At 37.0% G+C, this 17,506-nt stretch overlaps 1 protein-coding gene across 4 annotated transcripts in view; it reads right to left on the reverse strand.

Moving 5' to 3' along the window:
• The window catches only part of Aff2 (ALF transcription elongation factor 2), a 536,897-nt gene that overhangs the window by 368,979 nt on the left and 150,412 nt on the right, over positions 1-17,506 (reverse strand). For 2 of the 4 annotated variants that reach the window (XM_085684655.2, XM_085684653.2), the window contains exon 2: positions 6,394-6,526. In XM_085684655.2, the coding sequence (XP_085540781.1) occupies positions 6,394-6,526 (133 nt within the window). The remainder of the gene's footprint in view (positions 1-6,393; positions 6,527-17,506) is intronic. The other 2 variants (XM_048457673.3, XM_085684654.2) reach the window with 1 other exon arrangement.

The following is a 17,506-nucleotide window of genomic DNA, read 5'->3' on the forward strand; positions in this document are numbered from 1 at the left end:
AATAATAATAATAATAATAATAATAATAAATTATGATTGAAATTTAAACAATAAACAAAACCAGAGGAAACTGTGGAAACAAGAAAAGAGTTGATTTAGTAGGAAAGCTTATCAACTCATTTGTCTTGTGAGAAGACAGAGAACTTCTTGCCACAGACAAAGTCCCACTGAACTGCGTATAAGTCTAGTGCCACAATGCATGGAAGCATGAAGCTTCAGAGGAGCACCTAACAACTTAGAGCTAAAGTTCCTCAAAAAAAACCATGGGGACAATGTGTTCTCCTCTTGTGTCCAGGATCAAATACACACACACAAAGCTTTAGTTCATAGTAGGGACCTACATTTTCCTCACAAATCTTTCTGTATTGACACAGACATGCCAAAGTGCTTCATATTTCTCAGACTCCCTTCAAAACATTCTTCTCAGTATTATAACATATATTTGAGTTTCAAAGTTGCAAATTACAAAAGTATTCCCAGGAAGATAGTTTCCACCCACAACAAAATCTGCAGGAAGTCAATAGTCTATAATACTATAATACTATAGTGTTACTGTACTATAATACTGTGACTATAGTACAGTAAAAACAAAGAAGAAAAGTCAGTAAGGAACATGATAGAGTCTTTCTGTCAAGAAAAAGCAGCAGGTGCAAGGGAAGGGTTCTCATATTGTCTAGTTTATGAAGCATTGATATCATTGGATAAGTTATGAGGACATGATTTATGGCAGTCCAGACCTACCACCACAGTTTGATTTTCTATTTGATAAGCATTTCCATTGTAACAATAAGGAAGAGTTTTGGTGTGTCTACAATTTTACCAATGATTTGTGAACCAACTTAGGGCCTGCCATTGCATATTTGAATACTCTAAGGACAAGATACCCATCATTAGTCTTGGTCTATGAAATTTTTTTTTGGCATGCATCAGTGTTTTCTAGTGTTGTGATATGATGGTAAAACGAGAAATATTTCTCATTTATCTGTTGGTGAAGCCTTAACATGGGCACAGCACCCAATAACAATTGATTATCAATTCAATAATAAATAAAATTACCATATCATAAACATGTTTCTATAGTACAATTAATTCTCTTAATAGTTATGGCTCAAGAAAAAAAAGCTGCTCATCAAGGACAAGGGCAATAAGTGACTATGGCACCTCCCTGAACTTGATTAAAGGTTTCTTTGTCTGTCCTAACCTGTTGTATCTTTATACGAGCAAGAGTGTTGATACTGTATACCTTTGACAATGTTGAAAAGTTTTCTCAGTGACTTCAAAAACACACTGCTTCCATAAAAAAATGGCACAAACCCATACAATACACCTCATTAAACAGCAATCACCATGAAGGTACAAGATTGCTAATTCATTATGACTTACAATAATAAAACCAACGGTTCTTCACGTTATAACAATGTTAAGAATTGAATGGATATTGAGAAATAAAGATACCCAACCCCAGGAAGGGTTCCTTTCTTGAACCCATCCGAAGATGTAAAGCTAAATTGATAAGTTTGTCTTTCATTTCAAAATGCCTATCATCTTTGATTTTTTTCCAAAATGGTGGCTCTGATTTCTTTCTGCACTCTCTCCCATCTTCATTTTACTCTGAAGATTTGTTGCCATTCTCATGTTCTGCCTCTATTCTTCTTGCTCTGCTTTGTGATTACTTATGGTTTTTAATTTATATTTGGTTTAATCTCCTTTGAGACCTTGCTATAGTCTTCATTACCAACCCCTGCATGTTCCACCCCACCTGGGTAATCTCTAGACACATTAATGTTTCTCTCATGTAAAGGTAAACTTCTATGGGGCTTTAGAGATGGCTCAGTGGTTAAAAGAACTTATAGTTCTTTCAGACGATCTGGCTTCAGTTCCCAGCACATGTGTGATGGCTCATAACCACATATAACTACAATTTCAGACAATCTAACACTCTCTCTTTGCTTCAGCACACATGTGTTGCATATACATACCTGTAGAAAAACACTCATATACAGTAAAAAAAAAACAACTCAATATATAATTGTTTGTTTTTCTTTCTCCATGCAAGACAAAATTCACATTGATTATCTGTCTTTCTGTATTTAACCATTTCCTGCCCATTCTTTAAATTGTAGTAATTTGTTGCCCACAACTTTCCTAAGGTTGTAAATTGATGCAGGAGAATTGTCTGTATTCTGCCAATCATATTTTAATAAAACACTGATTGGCAAGGCAGGCAGTATAGGCGGGAAAGCCAGACAGGAAGTAGGGGTGGAGCAAAGAGACTGGGAATATTCTGGGAGGCAGGAAGCTCCCTCTGCCATTCCTTCCCAGATCACCGAAGAGGCAACATGTGAGTTGTCACACTGAGAAAGGTACTGACCCGTGTGGCTAACAAAGATAATGATAATGGATTAATATAAGTTACAAGGACTAATAAGAAGCCTGACCTAATGGGCCAATCAGTTTATAATCTTATGGAGTCCTGTGTGTGATTTTTCTTTGGGAATTGCCAGCTGTGGGGTACCGGGCAGGACAGAAACCACAACAAGCCGGCCCCTCGTGTTACATATGGCGCCCACGTGGATAACTGAATCCACAGAAAGTCTGAGAAAGCTTGGGAAAGAATAGAGTAAAGCATATTTTCTTGGTAGCAGCAATTTCTCAGGTCTGCACTGCTTGCTAGAGGCAAGCAAGCACTCTCATCTAATAAAGGCTTCCTGACTCAGCTTTAGCTGCAAAACATTGCAGCTCCTTTAAGAGGTTCTGCCGCAAAACACTTAAACGGTGTTGATGAAAAGCTGAATGCATGCTTTTCGGCTTTCAGCTGTAGCAGGAAAAAAGCTGCGCTGATGTTTTAAAATGCCGGCTTTCTGGGCCATCCTGTCAGGGCAAACTCTGACTCTTTCAGGCAGGCAGTCTGACTGAGTGTGATCTGTGAGCAGAATGCTGCAGCTTGCTTGCTGGTAGGGACCTTGAAACGCCACAGAGTTATGGCAATAATAATGGCTCCACTGGTACCTCTGCCATGAGGCTGGAAAGCTAAGGAATAGGCTGTATCCAGCGGTCAAAGCCACAGCTCTCCATATTGCTTAGTAAATTAAAGGCTCATGTGGTCAGAAAAAGAGAGATATACAGTAAAGGGAGATTCAAAGAGGAAGAAAACCTCTAAATGGTTTATAGTGTGTTAAAAATATATTCAGGATAAAAGTTAAAGTTCTTAAAGTAAAAAGAAAGAGAGTAGTTGGGTGTGGTGGTAGTCACCTTTAATCCCAACACTTGGGAGGAAGAGGTACATTGACCTCTGTGACTTCAAGGGGCAGAGGTAGATTGACCTCTGTGACTTCAAGGTGTGGTAGCACACACCTTTAAATCCAATGCCTGGGAGGCAGAAACAGAAGGATCTCTGTGAGTTTAAGGTGTGGTAGCATACACCTTTTAGCCCAGCACTGGGGAGGCAGAGACCAAGGGATCTCTGTGAGTTCAAGGACAACCTGGTCTATAGAGTTATTCCAGGACAAAGATATATACAGAGAACCTGTCTCAAAAAGCCAAAAGTTAAAAGAAAAAAATAAAAGAAATGGATGTTAAAATAAAGCCGTATAAAGATGGAAAATACACAGAGACTTGATAGTGTGTGTTATTATGCTCTCTTTGAATTGTTTGAATGCTGAGGAAGGAGCAACAGCTGCTAAAAGATATTTGCTTATATATGCTGCTGAATTAATCCAAGATAGGTATTTTGAAAATATCTGGGCTTCAAAACTGAAGTCAAAAGGTATGTTACTTTGGAGAAGAGATTTTGCTTTTGTTTCCACAGAAAATGAGAGGCTGTGGATTCATTCTGAGTTAAGAAAAATCAGGTTCGAAAAAGGAAGACCACCTGAGAAATCTCCGATAGGAACAGATGGCCCAGATGACAGAGTTCTACATCCAGAACAGATTCAAGACTGCTGCCTGAGATGATCAAGACTCACAGGATACTCCAGTCAGTACTTGATTATAACTCTAAATTTTCTTTGGGTCCCCATAAGATTATCAGTGCCCCCAACCAGCAGGAAGTAGCCTGAAATACTACGCCCACATTCCCAACAAATGGACTATGGGTATTTTCCTTTGTTTAAAAAAAAGAGGAAAATGATGTGGGAGAATTGTCTGTATTCTGTCAATCATATTTTAATAAAACACTAATTGGCCAGGCAGGCAGTATAGGCGGGAAAGCCAGACAGGAAGTAGGGGTGGAGCAAAGAGACTGGGGGTATTCTGGAAGGCAGGAAGCTCCCTCCGCCATTCCTGCCCAGATCACTGAAGAGGCAACATGTGAGCTGTGACACTGAGAAAGGTACTGAGTACCTTTCTAACAAAGATGATGATAATGGATTAATATAAGTTACAAGGACTAATAAGAAGCCTGACCTAATGGACCAATCAGTTTATAACTTATAGAGATCTCTGTGTGATTGATTTTCTCTGGGACTTGCCGACTGTGAGGTACCAGGCAGGAAAACAGATACCCCAAAAAGCCGGCCCTCATGTTACAGTAAATTATACCTTAACTTGAAGGTTTAATAATGAATTTAGAGCCCTTAAATTCCCTGATTTCCTGGGGAAACACTAGTAGCTAATCTGTTCTTCAGAGAATCTTTTATTTCTCTGGTTCTCATTAAATGATTCTTTCCTCTAGTGATCACATCCTTTTTATTCTTTCCAGGACTCTGCTTTTATCACATTTTACCCCTTAATTGTTGTTATTTCCTAGAAATCTCATTTTGTCCCTCTTCACATGATGCTAGCCACCGTATATATTCTCACAGCTTTCTTGTGCCCCTCAAATCTCTCCCTTGACATTTCCTGCGAGTTCCAGTGACTTTTCCTTGTTATCCCATTTGCATGCCAAATGCAACATGGTTCAAACGATATTATTTTTCACTATAATCAACCACACTGCTTTTCTCCTAAACTACTTAATAGTGAGAACCACTATCTCCTCAGTAAGAAACATACAACCAGATATTTGATCCTTCTTATCCCGTATTACATTTAGTTAGACATTCAACCTTGTCATTTAACCTACACACTTTTCTTCAATACATTCTGTCATGAGTTTCCTTTAGCAAATACAATAGCTTCTTAAAGTTTCTCTAGTACTATAACCAATGTTATCGCTCATTCAAGACACTCTCTTGTCATCATTCAAGTCACTCTCTTGTTACCAGAGCATAAATTCCCTGAAAACAGGAAATCTAAGACAGTGATTAGTACAGAGTGAATCTTCAAAATATGTAAATTAAATCAACCATATATTTGAAAGTTTAAACATAGTACATAAATTGGATCAACTGAAATTGTAAAAACATTTTTGGTGTGTGTTTGTGTGTGTGTGTGTGTGTGTGTATGAATATGTTCATTGCTGATCATTTAAAAACTAGTAGTTTAGTCTGTCAGTCTTACAAGACTTGAAAGATACCCAAGTGTCTAAATCAAGAACTACTTTCTTTTTCTAAACCAAAAATCTGAAATTTTGCTTTCCTAGGCACCAGTGCAAACTACCAACTCTCTAGACCAAAGTAGAATCTGGACCTACTCTGTATTCATTGAGAACTTTTCTTTTCCAGAAGCCACTGTGTTCTAACTGATGCCCTTCTTAAATTACCTTTTGAATTTTGATTCCTTTATCTCTTTTATTGGTTTAGTTTCATTAAAAATTACACAGTAATACATTTTTAATAAAGTCCAACCATCTACCAATAATACAATAAAACTCTCTCCTAATTGCTTCAGTTACCCCTAATCTCCACCACCCAAAAAATAAAAAGGTCAGAGAGAGTCATCACAAAATCAATACGTGTAGTCATAGCTGTTTGATCATTCACAGAGATCTGTAGGAGGCTGAATGCCACTGGAAAAATTAACCTTGCTTCCCTCCATCCTCTTGTTGAACAATCTCCTAGCCCATGACTACTACATATAAAGAGATAAATATTTGCCATAAAGACAAGGAATTTTTGAAAAGATTATTAAAGCTATCTGCAGCTATTACTAAAGTAAAATGGAGGAAAGTATCAGTCTTGCAGTAGATGATAGTGATTCTGAAGATCAGTCGTCCTGCCCATTGACGTTCTAATCACGTCTTCATGGTTTGCCTGGCTAAACACACTGGAAAGCATGGAAGGGATATTTTGCTGTAACGAGAGTTGGGATGTGAGGGGCTCTTTGATGACAGTCTTACAAGCCAGAGAAAGCAAGTTTTATTTTGGGAGACATCCTTTGAAACTTCCAATTGCCTCCAATGCAGAAGCACATTTATCTTGTAGAACAGCTTTGGAGTTTGAAAATAAAGTTAGTGTTAATAAGCATGTTCAAAAATGTAGCAAAAGATATTGTCTAAAAAGATAAATTACATACATATTCAGCTACCTTGTAGGGCTCCCCAAAAAGATCAAAGCCTGAAGAAAAGAGATCGTCTTCTTGCTGAACTTCTTGACTCCTCCGTTCCCATTCCCTCTTTTTAAGTGCACTACGGTCCTGTTCATAGTGACTGACATGAAAAGGAAAAGACAAACAGAGGAAAATTAATTAGCCACGAAGTAATTTATATTACCCTTGGTATTCCTAGGAAGAAAAAAAATGTAAGTCAATCCTACCCATGCTGTATAAAGAACAGAGAATCCTTCTGTTTATCTTTACTAACATTAAAATTAAGAAAGAGTCCAGAAATTTGCTCATTAGAAGCTGTACCTGTGGTCATGCAAGAATGTAGAATTCTTGTCCCTTGTTCTGTTTTGCTGAATTAAGGTTGCGTCATGTTGTCAACCACCTGGGTCCATGAATGCACATAAGCCACAAAATTCAAAGGAAACAAATGATTAAAGTGTGGCTCTTTATGTAAACCAAAGTCTTTCTGAAGCCTTTACCCTATTTTAATTATCATGAGTGAGTTTAAAATCATTAAGCCATCATATGCAGAAGTGGACACATGCAAATATTAAATTATTTAAATCCTTGCATTCCTTCTACTCTGGTTGTTCTTGTTTTGATTTTTTGACTATTTTGTTGTTGTTGTTGTTTCACAATTGAGCAAGAGTCCTTTGGGAAAATTGTTTAGAAAAAAGGGGTCCTAAGTGAAACAATAAACAATTGTATAGCATTGAAAGAGATATGTGGCAAAATCATTGAATGAACTTGATATAAAGCTGTTTTATAAAGACTACATATGAGAGGTTCATCGAATTTCAGAATTTTCCTCTGAAATATTGAAAGCTTCCAGATAACATTTAAGATCTAGTCTAGGACCTTGGAGGTTACAGAATACAATGTTTCTTTATTCAGAGATTTATTTCTCAGACATGCAATATTTCAAATTAAACTCTAAATCTATGTGATTTATGCTAAAATTGAGAATCCCGAAGACAAATATCTGAAACTCAAAATTCCCCCAAATATGAAAGTTTAAAGTGCTTATATGATGCTACAAGTAGAAAAATTCCATATTTAATAGCAATGTTGCAGGTCAAAATTAAAATGCAAATATACTAAACATACTCTCTTAAATTTCCTTCACATTAAAAGCTAAGATTTATATGTAATAAAAAATAAATTCTATGCTTACATTTGGGTCTTTTCCATAAGATATATATGTAGGAACCTGAGAGGAACAATGATAACTAGCATAGCAAAATATGTCCACTGGTACAATAGTGGCATAGATATTACAGAAGAAAAGAAGCACTTTCTGGTTGAATTTAAATCCAAGTCTGTAGGAGAAAAAATCTATAACTGTATAGGGCATAAGCCCTAGAAGAAAACCTAATTCTATTATTTTGCCCCAGGTTTTTAATCTTCATATTTCTATAGTAGTATAGTTCTCAATCCTCATCAGAGAAATTACTTTTGCAGTATATAGTGAATAGTCCACAACTGATAAAAATGAAGGCAAGATGATATTGTGGAGTTTGCAGGCCTAAGTGGGACATCTGTATCACAGACTTCCCACACCCAAGACTCAGGGATCATTTCAGAAGAATGGGTAGAAAGATTCTAAGAGCCAGAGATAGTAGACACATGAAGATTATTTCCTGAATATTACAGAGTTATTGTACATACTAACAAATAGCAGCTGTAACTGAATGCATGTATATATGACCCGTAAGTGATCAATTCAACTGAATTCCCAGAATGGATAGGAAAGACGCTCATAACCTCCCCTCAAAAAATCACACACACACACACACACACACACACACACACACACACACACACTCTCTCTCTCTCTCTCTCTCTCACACACACACACACACATATGAAAAAGTACTTACAAATAATGGCTCTTTGGGGGAGGAAAAATCAATTTTCTTAGAGATGTGTCCACTGAGAGGCTACCCATGCTAGAATAGATTATCCTACAGCCATGCACGCTTGATGAATTTAATTTAAAAAATGAGCACATGAAATTGGGAAGAAAATTTTGATGAGGGATAAGGAAGAAGCTGTAGGGTAGGGAACATGGGATAGATTTGACCAAAACATTGTATTCATATATGAAATTTTAAATAAAAAATAACCAGGTATAGTAACACAGGCCTTAATCACATTACTCAAAAGGCAGAGAGGCATGTGGAGTTTGTGGTGGTTTGAATAAGAGTGGTCCCTATTTGAATGCTTAATCATCAGGGAGTGGCACTACTTGAGAAAGATTAGGAGGTGTGTCCTTTTTGCAGGAACTGTGTCATTGAGGGTGAGTTTTGAGGTTTCAAATGTTCAAGTCAGGCTCAGTGTCTTCCTCTTCCTACTGGCTGTGGAACCAGATGTACAACTCTCAACTATTTATCCAGTATCTTGTCTGCCTATGTGCTTCCATGATCTCCACCATGGTGATAATAGACTAAACCAATAAAATTGTAAGCAAGTCCCAATTAAATGCTTTCTCTTGCACAAATTCCTTTGGGGAGGGAGAGTCGACCCTGAGGTAGCAAGAGTGGGAGAGCTGTCCTTGCTCCCCACAACCTGCTAGACTTGCGAGAACAGGTCCTGCACTTTCCCAGGGTAGTACAATAGAGCCATCTCTGTTATCTCAGGTGTGGGTGAGCCAGCTTAAAAGTTGCAAGCATGGGACAGATATCCCTATTTCTCATCTTACTTCTGGCAGCATGGGCAGAGGAATGATGCCCTCCCCCCTACCCATCAATGTCTGTGGCAGGTGGGAGAGCTCTCTCTTTGGTCATAAGAGTGGGAGAACTATCCCTGACCCCCACCAGCTGTAAGACTTGTAAGCAGACCCTGTGACTCACCAGGGAAGCAAAATTAAGTCAACCCTGTGAGCACAGGTGTGAGTGAGTAAGCCCCAAGTGTGTAAACATTAGAGAGCTATCCCCATTACCCATCCATCTGGTGGGTGGCATGGGCAGGGAAGAGCTGCCCTTCTCCCACAACACTTCACCTAGGAACCCCTGGGGCAGGTAGAAGAGCTTACCCTGTGGTCATAAGAGTAGGAGAGCTCGTCCTGTCCCACACCAGCTGCAGCACCCAGACCTAAGGGTATGATTTTCCCTATCAGTCACCCCATCTGTGATCTTCTGGAGCCCATGAAGGGACCTGACCTGCAGACCCAAAGCAGCGCAATAATCACAACATAGGGCAACAACAGGATATCCAGGAGGATCCCTAAGAAGGGCCAGCATCTATAAGGTAGTAGAAACCAGAGGCCTCAAACCAATGACTTTTGCAATAAACACTTGCAAGTAAGATAAGTGGAAAAGGGGGTTTATTGCATGACTACTGTGTCACACTTCAGCTTCCATGACCAATTTTTTAAACTTTTTTCCCCTTTTTAAAATTTTCTTTTTTACCTTTTTTTTTTCTTAAATTTTGATTTATTTGGGGTGTGTACATGGGAGGAGGGCACATGCAAAGTGATGGGGAAATGAATGGGATCAAGATACGTGACATAAAAGACACATAGAATAAATAACTAAATAAAAGAGTTTCTTTGATCTTGGTGTCTCTTCACAGCAACAGAAAACTGTTTAAGAGGATCTCTGTGAATTTGAGACAAGTTTGACCTGCATACTGAGTTCTAGGCCAGCCATAAACAGATATATAGTGAGATTCTATTTCAAAATCAATAAAATATTTTAGAATTAGGGGATGAATCTGAAATCAGAAAGTGAAATTTAATTATATTATTATATAAATATGCATAACATAACGAACAGGTGATTTACATATATTACATATTATATCCTATGTAATGTATGTTTCCTTCTGTATACTAATAATACCATATTAAAACTTAATTAGATAATTGTCATAAAAATGCCATAATTAAAAAGGGGGTAAATAAAGATGTATGGTAATATAATAGTGAAGTTGGTGATTTTGAATATATCATAAACTCCAGTGCCTAGTAAGCTATTTCACTTATAAGTACCATAATTGTCATCTACAAAATGAGGGTCTAGAGCAGTGCTTCTCAACCTGTTTGTTCCTACCTCCTTTGTGGGTGTCAAATGATTCTTTCACAGGAGTTATTGAAGACCATCCTGCATATCAGATATTATGACTCATAACAGTAACAAAATTACAGTTATCAGGTAGCAATGAAAACAATTTTATGGTTGGAGTCACCACAACATGAAGAATTTCATTAAAGGGTCTCAGCATCAGGAAGTTTGATAACCACTGGTCTAGGGAATCAACTACACAGTTTAATAAACAAGGAATATGTGATGCTACTACACTTAATCAACCACGCTTCTCCGTAGGAATCTTGGGACTATCAAACTCAACACTTGGATTGATGAAACTATCATTGGCATAAACAACCTTCATTTTTCCACTTTAAAATGGTGACAACATTTCTATGGTATTCAAGTGTACCTCCATCTTTCATAATATATATTTAGCATTTAGCTAAAGTACTGAGGATTTCTTGCATATATTATCACTGTGTGAAGAAAGAAAGAAAGAAAAAAAACCTTCAGGATTCCTACAAAATCCCAGGCTCCACATAGGGTTGAGTGGTCAAGACTGCTGTCATGCCCAGAATCTGAAATTTAACCTATCTTAGTCTTAGGTGTTCTCTATAGTTCCAGTCCTCCCTTCAGGCTGAGGTACAAACACTACATGTTAGCATATATCCAGTGTCCATGTTGGAGGCTGATTTGTAATTAAGCAGGCATCGGAGCAGCTTCAGTCCTTTTACTATGGCATGGTACTGTAACCTTAATGCTGCAAATAGACCATATGCAATTTAAGCTATCAGTTTAACAAAAATGTAAGAAAAATGGTGCCCGAGGTGGGGATCAGTAACAATTTCAAGCACTATTTGGCATTGTAGAAGTAGGAGGATTTTTGCAATAGAGAATATTAATTTCTTTGCTTTACATAGCAGATGATTTCAACACAAAAGCAAGAACTGAAGTCTCCTGTTTTTGAGTAATTGTGAGCAAGATGTCAGTTTCCTAGCTATCTGTTCACTTTTTGAACCTGACAGCTCAAAATGACAAGTCCATAGATCACATTTAATTCTCCCATGAAGAGAACTGAAGTGCTTTGGTTTCTTGGCTTTGCAAACTACCTTCTTTCTCCTCCGAGGGAAAGACATAATTAAAACCCTAAAGGAGAAAAAAAGAAAGAGAGAAGAAAAGGAAACGTTCTTTAACTTGCATGACAGCCCTTCAAGTGGCGAGCAGCAAGGGCACTTTAGGGGTTTTAGCCCTAGCTTTGATTTGTTAGGAAACTCTTGGCTGCATTTTGTATCAGTTCATTAGCTACCAAATTCCAGATGCAAATTTGAAAAGCAGATTGAGCGTGCACACGGGTGTTATCTGTTGCAGGAAAAATTGCCTGCTGCATTTTTTAACACATCTAACAAAGAACAGTTAATTCTTATATCTCTGGTGAGAAGGAATTTACTCTCCATAGAGTTCTACTACCTTTGGAAAGCAACCAAATAGGTCCAACTTTTTTTCCTTTCAAGCTCAGCATGGTGTTGTGTTGAAAGCTTCACACGGTGAAGTCTAATGAGGAATGAACTACATGGTGATGAGGTTTTCAGTGTATAACGTCACTGATTTCTGACTGAAACCAACATTACTAATTTGAAGCACCAGCTAATTAAAACCACAGCTATGTATTTAGCCTCTTGTTATACCTACTGCAGTTTATAATTATGAGGACCTCTTCATCTACTCAATTAAATTTCTTACAATTCAGGCAGGTTGCGTTTGAACCTGTGAACCCTGCAGAGACTGCAAGAAAGTCTGTTTGTCCCATGAGGATTTGATGTATCGTATCTTTATGCTTGGACTTTTTTTTTTCTGTGGGGGAGCAATTGGGGACACAACATAGAAGGCTCAAGCCAGAAATGAGTTACTTAACATATTGATAGGCAATCTGAGCTTATTAAGGAGTCAAAGGTAGGGCGATTCAGGACTGTCAACACAAAAAGCCATCTTCCCATTGAAAGATTCAACCCCCAAATTCAACTCATTGTCCCCCAACTCTTATTATTAGAATGTTTTTTTTCAATGTTTCCTCCTAGATATAAAGGCATTTATCAGATTAGTATGATATAAAACCCCTGACCACTTAAAGACAAATATACTCCTTGGTTAAAGATTCAAAAGCCTCTGCCTGCCTCTTGTATCTTTTGGGATCCTTATGTCAGCTGTGCCCATACACAGAGGTTTCTTTTATCTGATGCCATTTTACCCATGCCTGCTCCACTCAGGCATACAACAGTAGATTAAGTTCATTTATTTATGCATGGATAAACTAAAATTGGGGGGGTGTTCATAAACTTTCATGAAGTGAGTATCATCAAGAAAGGCCTGGATTTGACATCCTACCATCTTATGTTGAAGTATTTTCTTCTCTTGTCTTCTCTTTCTCTCATATACTTTCCCAAACTTGTCCTTAAATCTGATCTCAAATGTGCCTAATTCTAATTTTGTACATTAGAGGCCCCAGGTCCATTTGTGGGGCAATAAAACCCAGGACACATGTAGATTCAATGATATCTAGAAAGTTCAATTCAGCCATATCCATTAGCTCACAGTGGTAGCTCACTGGGTCAACAATGCAGACTGATCTTTTAGAACAGGATGGCTAAAGCAGGAAGATACTTTAGCAATCATCTAGTTGTGTTGCCCTCATTTTACAGATGAGGAAATTTAACTAAAAAGGTAATGGGTTTCACAGCAGATTCCAGGCAAAATTCAACACCTTTTGTTTTTACTGGGAAGAAAGTTTTAAAAAGGTTTCCGAGGGTGCTACCCACTGAGCTCCCAGATAGTCTCTTTAATTTATTAGATTCTTGATCAATAAGTCACTTAATATTCATAATTATGCCTCTGCTTCCTTGGGTATAAAATAGGAATGATGTTTATGCTCTCTTCATTAAATCAGTGCAAAAGTTGAGCAAGATGGTGATTGAGAAAGGGTTTTGTGCACAAAACCCTTTTTTTGTGATGGTTGATCACAGTTAATGAACAACACTAACATGGTCTAGGTTTACCATACAACATTTCACTACATATTTCCTTTGTAATGACATCTGAATAATTGGTAAGATGTGAATAACAATGTTTATTTAAAAATAGAAAACTTGATGTGAGAATATTGTCCTCATACTACCTGTATATTCAAATGTGATCTTTGAAATATCAGCACCAAATGATAACTAAATTAACTGAATTCACAAGTTATCAGTCTGAATGTCCACATAATATAAATATTAGTTAATTTTTTCCTGTATCTTGATTCTCTTCTTTGACTTCCCATAGAAATAACCCAGGAGTAATATTTTTAAGCTTTTATGACAAAGTCACACATTCGATCAATTATATAACATTCTTCATGGTGAGTCTCAAGCAATTCACATGCAACAACTTCTAGTACTTCCCCAGGAGATAATAAGTCATAAATAAATGTGTTTATTCAACTCAGTTATATGTTCTTATATCTGATATACTGGACCTGAAACAACCATTTATTTCTGTTTTACAAGAAAACAAATCAAAGTCAGGCACCTTTGGGAAACTAAAGGATTCTGTTATGCAGAAATCTATACTGCTGATTGGAGAAATGCCTTTAAGGCAAAAGCAGTTATTACAAGAATAGACTTGTTAAACAGAATAATAACAATAACAAGAACTGACTCTAGAAGACACAATCTGAACCAAAAGTTGTTCATCTTTCTTATAGAAAAGAAGATCACTTGCAGAGGCACAACAATATACTTAAGTTTTGGTCACATTTCAAGCACAACACTGTACAGTTGATCGAGCGTTATGTCTCAATCACGAATTCTATACAAAATATCTTGGCTTATAAAAGGGTTCTTAGAATATGTATGGTATAGATTCGTTTTTGAAAAGCAAGCATAGATGAACACTCAAGTGTATATTGATCACCAGTTTCATAGTAGCACAACAAAATGCTATTTTTAATTTTAAACTTAATTTTTAATTTTTTATTGTTTTTATTGAGCTATATATTTTTTCTCTGCTCCCTTCCATTCCTTCCCTGTCCCCTTTTACCTTCTCCCATGATCCTCATGCTCCCAATTTACTCAGGAAATCTTGTCTTTTTATATGTATCTCATGTATATTAGATTCATGTATGTCTCTCTTGGGGTCCTCTTTGTCTAGGTTCTCTGGGATTGTGAATTTTAAAACTCCATTATTTAAGGATTCCATTTTAAGAGAATTGTCATTTTTCTATAGAATGACTATGACTTTAACATCCAGTGGTTCCCACCTGTCTACAATAGTATTCATCATATCGACAACTTTTTAGAGACAAGTTAAATGTATTTGGAAGTTATTGTCCTCAATGAAATAAACCGCCTTCTTCTGTCCACATAATAACTATTGGCTAAATGGTAGGACCCTATATCAAACATTCTTTGGTTGGGGGTGTTCTTACATGCTAATTCTTTTGTCTTCTCCTTCAGGTAAATTAGAATATGTGCCTTACATGTTTTATACTTTCTGACTATTCCTCAAAACTTACTCAAATCTTGCATCCTCCCCTCTGTAAGAGGTTTACATTACACAATAGATATTGAAGCATCTATTGAGTTTCCTTTTGCCTGTATGATTCCTGCTTTTGTAGCAAATTGAATAAAACTCACCTTAGTTCCACCCTACTCTATAAATTGAGACTTTACTATAACATCAATGGTTTACTGACTTATAAGCAATGGAAAGCAAAGACTTTTAATCACCTTCCTTTCAACATGACCAAACCATGAGCACTACATCAATTGTTTGGCACAGAAATGTACCAAAATAGTTCTAAATAGCAGTGGGAGCTTTTAGATAATATATACCAGCTAAAGAAAAAAATAATGAGAGACTAAAGTGAACACAAATTGATAAATTTGTATGTTTGAACAAGTTCAACATTTTAAACTTATTATCTTGCTTCCCTATATTTTCCTGTCTTGTACATGTGCTCTTTAGAGTCAACTTGAACTTACCTCATTCATAATTCTCTTTAAATGAATCAGAGTCAACGGTGTACCGTGCTTTAAAGAGTGACTAGATCTAAATCTTGATTTACATTAAGTGTGTGTGTGTGTGAATATACCTTCTAATAAAAAGGTGGTTTCATGGATCCTGGGGAGATGAATCATAGAAGAGGAAGTGACAGGCTTTCAACACCTGTGATGGCTATTAAGCACTTTGTAGTTTATTTGAATTCTGGCTTGAGACACAATTCAGTTCGTGCATTCTATGGTGCAGTTAGATCAGGAGTTTATGTTGTTGTTTTTTTTTTTGTCATCAAGGTTTGCCTTGTGTTGGTCCCATTCAATGACCTTTCTCAACCTTACTTCCCTGGTAATGTAGGCATAGTACTCTGCTTGGTGTTCCCAACATGTTTGGTCCTTTGTCCTTCTATTATCCCAGTGTGTCCTGTCTTTGTCACTTTTCCTGAGCCCATACCATTGGCATCTGCACCCTACATACTCCAAATCACTCTCTTTTGCGTCTAAAAAATTTACCTGAATTATTTTCTTCTTATACTCATTAAATATTGAGAATGCTTTCCAAGTTAAAAATCTTAATTTAACCTCTAGGCTACTCCTAAATGACACTTTAAAAGGGTGTTTTATTTTCAGTTAACTATAAGTAAGGCAATTTCAATAACTACTTAATTTAAAACAATATTTTCTCAAAAATAGTATTCTTAATTACTTTTAAACTAAGAAAATTACTGCCCTTAAGGAACAGTTTATAATTGACAATTTTATTCTGACCCTGTTTTTATGTCTCACCAAACTTTTTGATCCACTGGTACTCACAAACTTACCCAAGCAAATTCTACCCCCTGCAGGCCTAACCTTTGGCCTCTGTCTTTTTCTTTGAAGCACCCCCAATAGAGTGTTGACTTAAGTATGAGACTAGACAACAGGAAAATCTCTAGACACAACAAGTCTGTTTTGCTCTCTGCACCTTGTGGCCCCACATTTGTTTTCACCTGTGGACTTATATGTGTGTCCTTCCCCTCTTGCTCTGAGAAGATGACTAACTAAAACCAGAAGAGTCTCCAAGAGAGTTGAGTTGTAACAGTCAAAAATTCACATGTTCTGACCTTCAGCATCTCTGAAATCACCTTATTTGAAAACAAGATGTTTAAAATGTTAATTAGTTAAGAGGATGTCATACTGGAACAGTGAGGGTTCATAAGCTTATATGATTATCATCCTTATAAAATGCCAAAACATCTGGGCAAGTGCCTGTAATCCCAACTCTGCAGAGGTAGAAGCGGGAAGATCATAAGTTCAAGGCTATCAATGGTTGCTTAGTAAGTTCAAGGTCGGATTGAACTACATTAGAATCTGTTTCAAAAACAAGCAAGTGAAAAATAAATATGGCAAAATGCAAAATGTTACTGTAGAGACATAGAAGTCCATGTGAAAATGAAGCTGGAAATTGGGTGATGCTTCTACAAGTCTAGGAAGATTAAAGATGAACAACAAATTATTATAAACTTGAAAGGAACAGATCTTTACAGCCATCAATGGGAACCAAACTAACTTGCCAATGCCTTGATTTTAGACTTTCAGCCTCCATAGCAAGAATATAACAAATGTGCACTGTTTAAATATCCATAGTTGTGGTGCTTTGTAATGACCACCCCATCAAAGGAATACATCGGAAGACACCCTGACAACTTTTTAAAGCCAGTTTACAATGTAACACTTGGACTCACTAGCTAGGTGTAATGATCTATCTTTAGGACTTGTCCTTTGTATCTCAGGCTATTGGATCTCTGCCCCCTGATTAAGCAAAACTTTCCTCTGGGCTTCCAACTCCAGTCTCCCACTCACGCTCTGACTGAGGGAACTCATAGGTATCAAAAAACAAACTGTTGTTAGGGAGGAATATTGTATTTCTACTTGTCATTTATCTGGAAACATGCTTAAGTACATATGTTTGACTGAATGAACAAATGAGAAGCTTATTTTTTTGTCCAAGTTCAATTATATATGTTGACACATATCCACTCA

This window comes from Myodes glareolus, chromosome X (genome assembly GCF_982192425.1).
Source record: "Myodes glareolus chromosome X, mMyoGla1.1, whole genome shotgun sequence".
Classification (NCBI taxonomy): Eukaryota; Metazoa; Chordata; class Mammalia; order Rodentia; family Cricetidae; genus Myodes; species Myodes glareolus.